The sequence below is a fragment of the Papio anubis genome, chromosome 5 (genome assembly GCF_008728515.1).
Source record: "Papio anubis isolate 15944 chromosome 5, Panubis1.0, whole genome shotgun sequence".
NCBI lineage: Eukaryota > Metazoa > Chordata > Mammalia > Primates > Cercopithecidae > Papio > Papio anubis.
This window is the reverse complement of record NC_044980.1, coordinates 95,086,067-95,099,273: the sequence shown is the minus strand read 5'-3', so window position 1 is coordinate 95,099,273 and position 13,207 is coordinate 95,086,067. Positions and strand designations below refer to the sequence as shown.

Genomic DNA, 13,207 nt, shown 5'->3' with positions numbered 1-13,207 from the left:
ATTTTGTGGATTCCTTGGCATTTTCTATGTAGACAGTCATGTCTTCTGCAAATAGGAACAGTTTTATTACTTCCTTCACCTTCTGTATGGCATTAATTTTCTTTTTCCTTTTTCTTTTTGCCTTACATTAAATTAGTTATTGGAACTTCCAGTACTATTTTGAGTAAGAATGGTGAAAGTGATTGTTCTCACCTCTTCCCTACATTCGGGAAAAAAGCTTTCAGTCTTTCACCACTGTTTCATGTTTTTAGAAATACTCTTTATCAAGTTGGAAAAGTTCTACTCTATTCCTCTTTTTCTGAGAATTTTTATTAGGAATCATTGTTGAATATTGTCAAATACTTGTTCTGCATCAATTGTTCATGAGATTTCTGATCATGTGATCATGATCATGTGATTTTTTTCTTCTTCAATCTGTTAATACAGTCGCTAACATTTTTTAATTTTTTGATTTTTTTGATGCCAGCCTTGCATCCCAGAATAAATCTCACTTGGCAATGGTGTACAGTTCTTTTTTTTTTTTGAGATGGAGTCTCACTCTGTCGCCCAGGCTGGAGTGCAGTGGCACGATCTCGTCTTACTGCAAACTCCGCCTCCAGGGCTCATGCCATTCTCCTGCCTCAGCTTCTCCAGTAGCTGGGACTGCAGGCTCCCGCCACAACGCCCGACTAATTATTTTGTATTTTTAGTAGAGATGCGATTTCACCGTATTAGCCAGGATGGTCTCAATCTCCTGACCTCGTGATCCGCCTACTTCGGCCCAAAGTGCTGGGATTACAGGTGTGAGCCACCACGTCTGGCCAATGGTGTACAATTCTTTCAATATATTTGTGAATTCTGTTTGGTACTATTTTGTTAAGCATTTTTGTGTCTATATTCATAAGGGATTTTAGTTTTAATTTTCTTTTATGTAATGTCTCTATTTGGCTTTGTAGTTTTTTTCTGGATTTTAGGGGATTATAAACTTCATACAATAAATTGAGAAATGTTCCTCCTCTACTATTTTCTGAAATTGATTTTAATTTTTCTTTATATGTTTGTTAGAATTCTGCAAGTGAAACTATTTCAGCCTATAGATTTCTTTTTGGGGAGTTTCTCAATTAAAAAGTTAATATTCTTAATAGTTATATTTAATAGTAATTCAAATCTATTAGGTTGGTGCAAAAGTAGTTGTGATTTTTGTCATTACTTTTAATGGCAAAAACTGCAGTTACTTTTGCATCAACCTTATACTTCATTTTGGGTGAGTAGATGTAATTTATGCTTTTAATGGAATTGGCCCATTTCATCTGAGTTGTCAAATTTATGTATATAGAGCTAACGGTTCCTGGTATTTATTATATTTTCTTTGTCTGCTGGATCTGTTGTGAAATCCTTTGCTTGATTTCTGGTATTGATAGTATTTGTCTACTTATTCTTTGTCAGTCTTGCTAGATGTAGCCAATTAAATTCATCTTTTCAAAAAATGAACTTTAGTTTCATTGATTTTTCTCTATAGTTTTCTATTTTCCAATTTATTGATTTCTGCTCTTTATTTTCTTCCTTCTGCTTGTTTTAAATTTATTTTATTATTATTTTTCTCTAGGTGGCTGACATGGAAGCTTAGATTATTGATTTTATTTTTATTTTTTCTAATGTATGCATTTTAGTGCTATAAAATTTTCTTTCAGTATTGCTTGGGTTGTATTTCACAATTGTTATATATTGTGTTTTCATTTTTACTTAATTCAGTGAATGTTTTTATTTCCTTAGAGACTTCTATTTTGACCCATAGATTATTTGAAAGTGTGAAAGCATGTTGTTTAGTTTCCAATGATCGGAGATATTCTTGTTATCATTTTGTTAATGATGTTTAGATTCCATTGTAGTCAGAAATGTGCTATGTAGGATTTGAATTTTTAAAAATTTATTAAGGTTTGCTCTGTGGCGCAGGGTGTGATCTGTCTTGGCATATGTTCTGTGGGCATTTGAAAAGAAAATGTATTTTGCTGTTGTTTGACAAAATGTTTAAAAAATGTTGGTTAGATCCTGTTGGTAGATGTGGTCAATAAGTTAGTTTATATCCTTGCTGATTTTTTGTTCTATCAGTTGCTCAGAGAGGGGTTTTGAAATCTTTGATTGTAATTGTGGGTTTGTCTGTTCCTCCTTTCATTCTATAAATTTCCGCTTTATGTTTTACAGCTCTATGATGGTGAATACATGTTACTCTTCTTGGTAAATTGACTATTTTTTCAATATGTAATGTCTCTCCGTGTCAAGTAAATTTTTTTGCTCTAAAGTCAGTTTCAACTGATATTAATATGGCTACTCCTACATTATTTTGATTAATGCTTGGATGATATGTTTTTTCCCCCAATCTTTAAATTTCAGCCTGCCCACATTACTGCATTTGAAGTGAATTTCTTGTAGATGGCACAGTTGGGTTGTTTTTTTTTTCACTATGTCAATATCCTTTAATTGTAATATTCAGACCATTTACATGTAATGTAAATACTAGTACGTTAAAGTTTAAACCCATACTTTTAATATTTTGTTTTATGTTTGTTCTTTGTTTTTTGTTTCTCTATTATCTGCTTCCTGCTTTCCTGAATGTGGGTTGGTTGAACATTTTTAGAATTCCATTTTGATTTATCTATAGTGTTTTGAGTGTATTTCTTTGTATAGCTTTTTGAGTGTTTTTTTCCCAGATATTGTATTAAATGTATATAAGTATATTCTTGGTATTATATTATTAGACTCTGTTTCTTATTTAAATCTTCTGTCTTAACTACTTGACACTGCTCTGATGGCTTTGAAGTGGGGGTGGGTGTTATCTTATTTGCCGAGTGGCATCGAAATCCAAGTTTACCTCTTGGCCTCAATTGACAACTACTAGGAAGACAGGCTCCTTGTTATTGTTAGGTGGTAGTGGCAATCCTGGATCTCCACTAGAACTTCACTGATATCACTCTCTCTGGGAAGGGTAGGAGGGACTTGCTACTCTTCTACTGACACCACAGAGGAGAAGTATGGCCTAATTCCAACTAGACTACAGTGTAAGTTTGGACTCTTCACTAGGCTAGGCTTCCTCTTGTACTAGCAGAGAGGGAGGAGGGGTGCTTCTGTTGCTACATAGAGCTGGAAACCCAGGCTACCAATGTAGATTTCACTGGCACCAGGGGTGGGGATCATTACCTCTTGATGGGGGTAGAAGTGCCGGGTCCCTTCTCAGCCTTCTCTGACACCACCCTGGAAGGGGGATGGGCAACCTTGTTACACTATATATTGCGGGAGTGAGTGTGGGTGAGATTGCAGTTTTTCTCTGTGGTGTTTGACTAGAGTAGCATGGTTACTGTATAGTATTTCTGCCTTGCCAAGCTGCTGCTTTCGTGATGGTGATTTTCTTGTGGCTTTTTTTTTTTTTTTTTGTATGCAGCCTTTGGCATTTGTCGATTGCTGACTTATTCATCTGCAAATCTGGGATAGATTAAGCAAAAATAAAACCCAGGAAAAATTCACCACTATGTTCGTTGGGTACTGTCTAGGGAACTAAGGAGTGGCAATGAATTGGTGCCTCTCACTACTGTAGCTAATAATCCACTTAGTGAAATTCTTACACCCTGCCTTGTTGAATTCTAGTACCCAAGGGATGCAAGTTTCCATCAAGGCACACAGTCATTATTCCCTTAAGTCCAAAGCTTAACTGTAACTGTTCGCTAATCCTTTTTGATCTCTTCATAGTAAATATTCAACAGGGAGAGAAGTTCACTAAATTGACAGAGCTAATGGATCCTAGTTACCGAGGGAAAATTGAGTTGTTCCTTTCCAGTTGCAAGGAACAGCATATTTTTGGACTGCAAGATTCACTTAGGTGCCTCTTAACACTCCCATATCCAACAGTACTTGTTGAGAGAAAACTTCAGTAGCTCAATAGGGAAAGAACAGCTGGAGACTTGTAAAAGACTGTAAAATACCTGATCAGTTAAGGTATGGGCAGTGGTAAAGGGAACAAGAACTGCATGATAGAAGGAAGCTATGCTTATTAGTCGGGCCCTCTGATCAACTATACAAAGAGAACTATGGAGCTGGTTAATTGTCGCCTTGCTCTTGTTTTCCTCTGCCACATTTGATGCAGACCACAGCTGGGGCTAACACTTCAGTGTTGCTTTCAGGTGGGAGAATAACTGAATGGATGTTACCTCACGATGATATTTTGCTGATAGCTTTTTGTGGGTTTTTTAATGTGGGAGACATACAGATTTTTTAATTCAGATAAATAAGTTAATATTTAAATATATATTTTAATATTTAAAAGTATAGATTTTTAAATTCAGACAGATAAAAGCGGATGCTAAAGAAGGAGGGGGAGCTATGTTGGATATTTTGTGTCCTTCCGGAGCCAGTATTCACGATTTATCACTTTCGCTTTGTGTTTTAGTAGAAAAACCCAACAGACTCTGTCAATCTGGCACTTTTCTCTGCCCTGGATTGTAGTTGGGTTAGCTAACAGGAGTGTGCATGTTGGGAAGAAAGAGGTCCTAAGTGTGCATTTTCCTGGTGTCCTCCCCACTGGTGTGGTTTGGAGTGGCTGTGTGCCACTGTAACCCTCTAGGATTTAAGTCTGTTTGTATAAGGGCTAAATTTAAATATTTTTAATGACCTAGGACTGTTTTGTTTCTTTTGACACTTTTGTCATGCTTCTAAACAGTCTTTTACCAAAGTGATTTATAGAGCACTAGTTCTGGGAGATGTTAGACATTAATGAAGAAAAAACTAGCTTGAATATATGGTAGATGATTTTTAAAGTTAACATTCTTTATCATGTTACATATAAATAAGAGATTATTCCACTTGTTATTCTCCAAGAAGGAAAGATAGAAAGCACACAAAGCCTTTGTTTGCCTGTGCATTCTGAAATTATTCAGAAGTGCTTGTGACACGTAATATACGGTATACTGCTGGTGTTCTCTACAAAGAAGATTCTCAGTAGTCCAAGAGTGTCTGCAACTTGGAGTCTCTCTTCGAAGTCTACTCTAAGCTATGTCCTGGTGATGACCATTCATGTCATAGTTTCCTGGCCTCCAATTATGCAGGTTGACCTATAGAGATTTACATACACACTTTTAAAGTATAGTGATATTTCTTTAAATTATATGTTTAAGTATTTTGTTCTATGATTTTAGTTTTCTTAGGTACATCAACTACTTCAACTATGTGTATATATGATCTTCTTTGGCCTCCTTATATTAACATTTCTTCCTTTTTTATCATTAATTTTGCTCACTTTTCTCATTTGTATTCTATATGCCCATAACTGTGTTTTCTCAGTCAGTTTACCCGTGTGCCCCTTTCCATTGTGTCTTCTTTTCTATGAGGTTTTAGTTTTTTCCTTTTACTCTTTTCTGCCAACATTTGATCTCCTCTTTCTTTCCTTCATCATTTCTTTTCTGTTACTTCATTTCTTTGTATAAATAATTGCCTCATCTCATGATGAACTGTGTGTTCACATTTCTAATTTGCTCCCTGAAAATATTTTTGTGGTCAGTGCCCTAATCTTAACTGTAATAAAATTATGCTGCTTTTTTTTTCTTATGACATCTTTCTGTAAATGCTGTGGTAGCTCTGTTTGAAAATCACTTTATTGACTCCGTTGGGCTCCCATAGGGTGGGAGTGACTTATTTGGCATCCCAGGCGTTGGTTGCACGGATAAAGGCTCTTGGCTTTTCAGTTCCCACAGAGAGGGCTGAATTGTCTGTGAGATTCTTTGTGCAACCTCTTCTCACCCTACCCTCTGTTTTTATGAGTCATAGCAGCCCAGAAGGTCCCTACTGACACCTATTACAGGAAAGAGATATAAATTTGGACTTTAGAGTGTTTCTTGTCACCTTTAGGAAGAGTATTTTTCTTGCTGCCTTCTTGGATCTTCTACCACCAGCTGACATGAGGCTTGGATAAGAAGGGTCCTGCCCTGAGCCCTGTGCTTAGCGAGACCCACATTATCACAAACATTGAAACTTGAAGATACTTTACTTTTCTTTCTCGAGTTTTATAAGGGAGGTTTTGAAAGATTGGTAACAGGATAAGTGAACAGAGATGATAGGAGAGGAATGTAGGATTGGGCTAAATTCTCCAGGCCAGAAGATGCTGTTTAGACTAGGAGGTGGTCAACTATAAACAAAAGCAGCAGCTCTTTCTCCTTCCTCAGGGCAGTGGTTAGGAGGTTAGGAGATGAGGAGTGAGACTGAGGGAAGAAAAGTACAGCTACCCCCTGGGAAAGGAGAAAGAGAGACTATTTGTTTAAAGTTAGTCACCTCAAAGCACCTGATGCAGGTAATTGGGGAGGCTTGGTTCCCTAAAAACTATGCTTCTTTACTCCCCTCTCCAGGATGCATAGATAGGCATCTCCTGGGAATCTTATCAAATATGTGGCTGGGGAAGAGGAATCACATCACAGCGGAGTCCATTCTGCTCTACCCCTGGCAGCAGGATAGGCCCAGAAGAAAAGAGGTACCTTTAGCCTCTAGGTCTTTAGGGCAAATGCCTGGAGAGCAGCAGGCCCTGGGTCTTTGAGCATTTGGCTGAGCTTGGTATTTATCTTCTAAATGTTTTGACATATGGTATGTGTATTTCCTTTTGTCCTTTTGTCACAGCCCTGCCAATGTTAATGGGTAAGACTGGACACTTCTTTGTTCATTAGGTAAAGTTCTAATTCTTAATTTTATTGGCAATGTTCCTCCAAATTTATAAACAACATAGGACCTTCCTCTTGTGATGTATTGTCAAATCACATGCTTTTTAATTAATGTTGAAAGTACAATATCCATGGGGGATTGGTTCCAGGACCCCCATGGATAACAAAATTTGTGCATGCTCATGTTCCTTCTATAAAATGGTGTGTTATTTGTATACAACCTACCTACATTATCCTATAAACTTTAAATCATCTCTAGATTACAAATAATAGCTAAGCAGTGTAAATGCTATGTAAATAATTATAGTATATTTTTATTTATATTTTTTAATACATTTTATTTATTTTTTAATAAAATTTTATTTTTTATAAATTTATATAAATTTTATTTATATTTTATAAATATATATTATATATATTTTATATATAATATTTATTTATATTATTTATATTATATTTTATTTATGTGTTGTTGTTTTTCTTCCCTGAATATTTTTGATCTGTGGTTGGTTGAATCCACAGATATGGAACCTGTGGATATGAAGGGCTAACTGTATTTGGTCAGAAATTGTTTGATTTTTCATTAGAAGTTGAAATTCTGGGTTCAAATGATTTCCTCAACTAATAATCTCACAAAATTACTTGAATAGGTAAATCTAGCTATTTTATGAACTATATTATAAAATATATTTTATGTATTTTATATAAATTTGCCTCTGATTATCTTGAGGTACACATGGCATCTCTGAATGAAGTATTTCTCTATAGGCTAAAATGTACCCTTTAGTAGTGTTTATCAGGGCAAGTTCATTTTATGAGATTTAATAGGTTTAAATAATATAGGTTTAAATATTTTTCTTTGTCTTTTGACATGACAGTTTGACTAAGCATAAAATATGAGGGTCGCATTATCTTGCAGTGGTTACTTTTTTGGCATTCCTTTACTTCCTCTATGGGATTAATGTTGCTTTAGAGAAGTCTGAATGTAAGCTTATGTTTTTTATTTCCTTCTGCCTAAGTGGCTTTACCTTCTTGTTTAACTGTTCAAAAAAGTCTTTTCATCTTTAAAATTCACAAACTTTACCAGGGAATATTTTGGTGTTGAAAGTCCTGCAGCAAATTTTCCTGGGATGCTCTATATCTTTTTAAATTATAGATCAATCTTTATTTCAGAAAATTTTCCATAATTTTACCTTTAAACATATTCATTTTTCTATTTTGGTTGATTAGACATATGTTTGATTGCCTTTGTCTGAATTCTATATCCGTAATTTTCTCTGTAACCTTTTAAATCTTGGTGTCTTATTTTCCCTTTATTTAATTTTGTTCTTATTTCTCAAGTCTATTCTCTCTGTCATAATTCTTACAGTCTCTTCTTTTTTTGACCATTCCAGGGTGACTTCCACTTCTGATAGTTTTGTTCTTTTATGTTTTATAGAACAAAATTTGATACTGAGTTATTTTAGCCCATGTTTGAGTTTTTTTCTTTTTTCTCCTTCCTTCCTTCCTTCCTTCCTTCCTTCCTTCCTTCCTTCCTTCCTTCCTTCCTTCCTTCCTTCCTTCCTTCCTTCCTTCCTTCTCTCTCCTTCCTTCCTTCCTCTCTCTCTCCTCTCTCTCTCTCTGTCTTTCTCTGTCTTTCTTTCTTTCTTTCTTTCTTTCTTTCTTTCTTTCTTTCTTTCTGTCTGTCTGTCTGTCTTTCTTTCTTTCTTTTTCTTTTCTTTTCTTTCGATGGAGCCTTGCTTTTCTGCCCAGGCAGGAGTGCAGTGGCTCACTGAAACCTCCTCCTCCTGGGTTACAGCAATTCTTCTGCCCTTAGCCTCCCAAGTAGCTGGGACTACAGGGGTGTGCCACCAGATTTGGCTAATTTTTGTATTTTTAATAGAGACGGGGTTTCACCATGTTGGCCATGATAGTCTCAAACTCCTGACCTCAAGTGATCCGCCCACCTTGTCCTTCCAAAGTAGTGGAATTACAGGTGTAAGCCACCACTCCCTGCCTCAACATATTTCTATGAGCTTATTAAATCCCTGTTTTGAGCTCTGGATTTTAAGAGGCAATTGTTTCAATTCCTTTTTTAAGTATGGCAATATAGTACTTTTAAAATCTACGTTAATAACAGCATTTTTCTGGAGACTGTTCTCCCTTACTAGTCGTTTGTTTTTCTTTTTTGGTTATTATTTAACTTTTAATGAGGTGAATTATTCCTTGTCAGCATAATACAGGACTGCCTGTATTATGAAAATGGATCAATTAAATAGAACTTTTCATGAAGCACTGTAAAATAAGTTATAGCTGGGTTGACATATTGATGCCTTTAAACCTTAGAAAGCTGCAGTAATAACAAGAGATTTGTGCTGGAGTAGGATTGCAGAGATTAGTGACACAAGATCAAGCGGCCATAAATAAACTCACAAATAGTCAAGTTAGTAAAAGATGTGCTTTTTGGTTAAGGCAATAGAATGCTGGATCTCTGTCTTCTCCCACTTAAAGATATTACATATGAATTAGCACATCACAGCCCTGCTTCCCTTCTCAATGTAGGCCTGTATTATTAACATTTTCTACTGGGGGCCTGCTTGGATGCCTCTGCTTTCTCGTTAGCTAATTGACTGATTATATTCACCAGTGCTGATCTAATTGGCTTATTGCAATCACCTGGGCTGAGCTAATTGGCTTAAGGTATTTACCCTAGTTGCAGAAGATGACCTCTGACCTACTTTTCTTCTGAGGCTTTTTTTTGCAACATATACACACACATTACATAGACATAGCCATGTGATCCCTTCTGTGTATATATGTTTATCCACCTATCTTATATCTAAATCAAATAGTAAAAAATGTTAGGATAAAGCCATTGTTTGTGTAATTATGGAACAAGAAACAGTCATGTATCAAACTCTGAACCTAGGAAAATTGAACTAATTGAAAAATTAGAAAAAATGTAAGTGACAATAAATATATGGAAAAATGCTTAATGTCACTGAGGATTTTTAAAATGAAATTTAAAAAATATATGTATTTTTTAACCAATGAGCTTGGTAGTCATTTAAGTCTTATTATGTAAAGTGTTAATGAATTGTTGGTGGGACTGCATATTTGTATGACTTTTTGATAAAGTGGTTTGGCAGTATCAAAATATAAATATTTATTCACTTTGACCTAGCAGTTTCACTCATTGTAACCTGTCCTATAGATAGGATTGCCCAAAATGTGCCAGGGTAAACTTAAAAAAAAATGTACCTCATAACATTCTAATGGAAATAACAAAATGGTCTAAACCTATGTATAATACAATATAATATTAACAATATTTATCATTAAATACATGTACTGGACTAGGCAATAAAATTACAGGACATTTATGTTGTAGAATATTATGACAGTGCCAATAAATAAATTTATAGCTTTAAGTGCCCATATCAGAGATGTCCAGGACATAATAAGTGAAAACTGGACATTGTTGAATATAAAGATAGTATGTTTTATTATGCCTATAATTGTGTGGAAAATTAAGTGGGTATACAACATGTAACTATATGAGTAAATGTCTGAAAAATTGAAAAGAACTGTTAACAGTGGTTACCCTCATCTAAGTGACCTAGGTGAATAGGGGTTACCTTCATAAAGTGAGGGCAGGCTGGGGTAAGAAAGTATATTTTTCTCTTGATTTATTTTTAAATAGTTTAAATCAAAGTAAAATGATTGGAAGAAATAAATAAGGTTATATCATATTAGGCAAATATAATTTATATGATATAAATTTAAATTATTAGTTAAATTTCTGTAAATTCACAATTTTGTTGTTTTTTTTTTTCCCCAAGACACTTGTGTAACAGCAAGCAATAGCACCAGTTGTACCTCTTCAACTTCTTCACTTTCTAACTACTTGTATGTCTTCATCTTGGGACAACTATTGCTGGGGGCAGGAGGAACTCCTCTTTATACTCTGGGAACAGCCTTTCTTGATGATTCTGTGCCCACACACAAATCTTCTCTCTATATAGGTAAGTTTACTCTCTAAACTGTCTCAGTATCAGTTTATCTTATTATATGTTTACTTTAGAAGTAAAGTATAACATAGGCTTATTAAAAAGTTAGTTGTAATGCCATAGGTATTCCCAATAAATACATGCAGTATTATTTTTATTTTCTGCCATATAATGTCAGTGAATATAAATTGTCATCATTTTTGTTGATCCTCTGTTGTATTTCTTGGTATTGGCAGGCCAGCTTTGCAGGATAGGAAGAGCCATTTAAGCAGCATTCTCTCTAGATTGCTTGAATTGACATAGAGGCAGATCTCTGCAAGGTGTTGAGATTGAGCTCTGCCATTCTGTGTGATTTATTACATCCTATATTGACTTACAGTCCACAAAACAAACCATTGTTTCTCCTTTGTGATCTAATTCCTGGTAGCATAAGTTTCTCTTAAATTCCTTCTCTTATGTTCCTGAAAGGTAAAACTAACTAGACAATGCACAGCCCTACATCTAATTATTGAGTACTTTATTTGCATATGAGTTTTCTCTTTATCAGTCTGTTAATCTAACATAAGAGATTCATTGCCATACCATTAGTAAGATAGTATGTTCAGTGCAGCCTAAGCTACTGAGGAACTCACAGATACCATTGGCCTTGGATTCAAATGCAGACTACACTGCCGCACCCACCCAGAATCAAAGCCAAAGGGTACCTACCCAACCAACACCATAGATATATCTATAGGAATATGTCTTATCCTATGAAAACTACTCATTAAAATTGGAAGAGTTACTGTTGCTCCAGCTGTGCAGACATCAATATAGTAACAAGCAAAAACAAAAACATGAAAAATCAAGGAAACATGGCACCTTGAAAGAAATACAATAATTATACAGTAACAGAACCAAAAGAAAATAAAAATCTATGAAATTCCTAAAAAGGAATTTGAGCTAATGGTCTTAAAGAAACTCAGTATGATATCAAGGGAACTCAGATAAACAATACAAGGAAATCAAGGAAACAACTTATGATCTGAATGAGAAATTCAAGAGAGATAGATATCATTAAAAATAATCAAATATAAATCATGCAACTGATGAGTTAAATGAATGAAATTACAAGTGTAGTTGAATGAAAAATTATATTTGAGAGGTTTAACAATAGACTAGATCAAACAGAAAGGATTTCTGACCTTGAAGAGAGGTCTTTGGAAATAACCCAGTCAAACAAAACAGCAAACAATATGAAAAAAAATAAAGAAAGCTTATATGACATATGGGCACTATTAAGTAAACAAATATTTGAATTTTAGGAATTTCAGAAGGAGAAGATATGGGAAAAGGTATAGAAAATCCATATAATGATATAATGCTGAAAACATCCCAAGTTGTGGGTGAGAAATTAGACATCCAGATACAGGAAACTCAGTGATTCCCAAATAAATTCAACCCAAAAGGGTCCTCTTCAAGGTATATTATATTCAAACCAGCAAAAATCAAAGATAAGTCTAAAAATAATAAGAGAAGAGCATCAAATCACCTATGGAGTAATTCCCATCAGAAAGATTTCTCAGCAAAAACCTTACAGGTCAGGAAAGAATTGGATGATATATTTAAGAATGCTCAAAGGCAGGGGTCTGGGGGTCAGAGGGGGGACACAGCTGTCAGTCAGGAATGCTACATCCAGCAAAGCTATTCTTCAGAAATAAAGGTGAAATAAAGTCTTTCCCAGGCAAGCAAAAACTGACGGAGTGCATCATCACTAGACTAGCCCTATAAAAAATGCTTAAGGGAGTCCTACATCTGGAAGCAAAAGGACAATAATTACCACCCTGAACACAAGTGAAAGTATAAAACTCAGTGCAAAGCAGATACTCAAGAAAAAGAAAGGAATCAAATGTTATCACTACAGAAAACTGCCAAAATACTAAGATGAACAAGAGAGGAAGAAATGAACAAGGGATATATAAAAAATCAGAAAACAATTAACAAAGTGACGGAAGTCCTCACCTATCAATGATAACAACCTTGAATGTAAATAGTTTAAATTCCCTAATTAAAAATATAGATAGGCTGAATGGATTAAGAAAGTATATCTAACCATGTGCTGCCTAGAAGAAACTCATTTCAACTGTAAAGATACACTTAGACTGCAAGTGAAGGGATAAACAATATATTTAGTGTAATTGTAAACCAAAAGTGTGTAGAAGTAGCTATACTTAAATTAGACAAAATAGTGTAAGTCAAAAAGTACAAGGGGCAAAGAATATCGTTTTACTCTTATGAATACACCAAGAATACAAAAATAAATTCACCAAGAAGATACAGCAGTTATAATCGAATACACACCCAACACTAGAGCATACATGTATACAAATCAAATATTATTAGAGTTAAAGAAATGGACCCCAATATAATAACAGTTGGAAACTTTAATGCTCCACTTCCAGCAATGGAAAGATTATCTAGGCAGAAAACCAGCAAATAGTACTGGACTTAAACTTCAGTATAGACCAAATTGACCTAACAGGTATTTACAGAACATTTTATCCAGCA

At 34.8% G+C, this 13,207-nt stretch overlaps 1 protein-coding gene across 1 annotated transcript in view; it reads left to right on the top strand.

Annotated features, from left to right (window-relative positions):
* Positions 1 to 13,207, top strand: part of SLCO4C1 (solute carrier organic anion transporter family member 4C1) — a 64,743-nt gene that overhangs the window by 16,956 nt on the left and 34,580 nt on the right. The window contains exon 3 of the mRNA XM_031666326.1: positions 10,493 to 10,675. Coding sequence (XP_031522186.1) covers positions 10,493 to 10,675 — 183 coding nt within the window. The remainder of the gene's footprint in view (positions 1 to 10,492; positions 10,676 to 13,207) is intronic.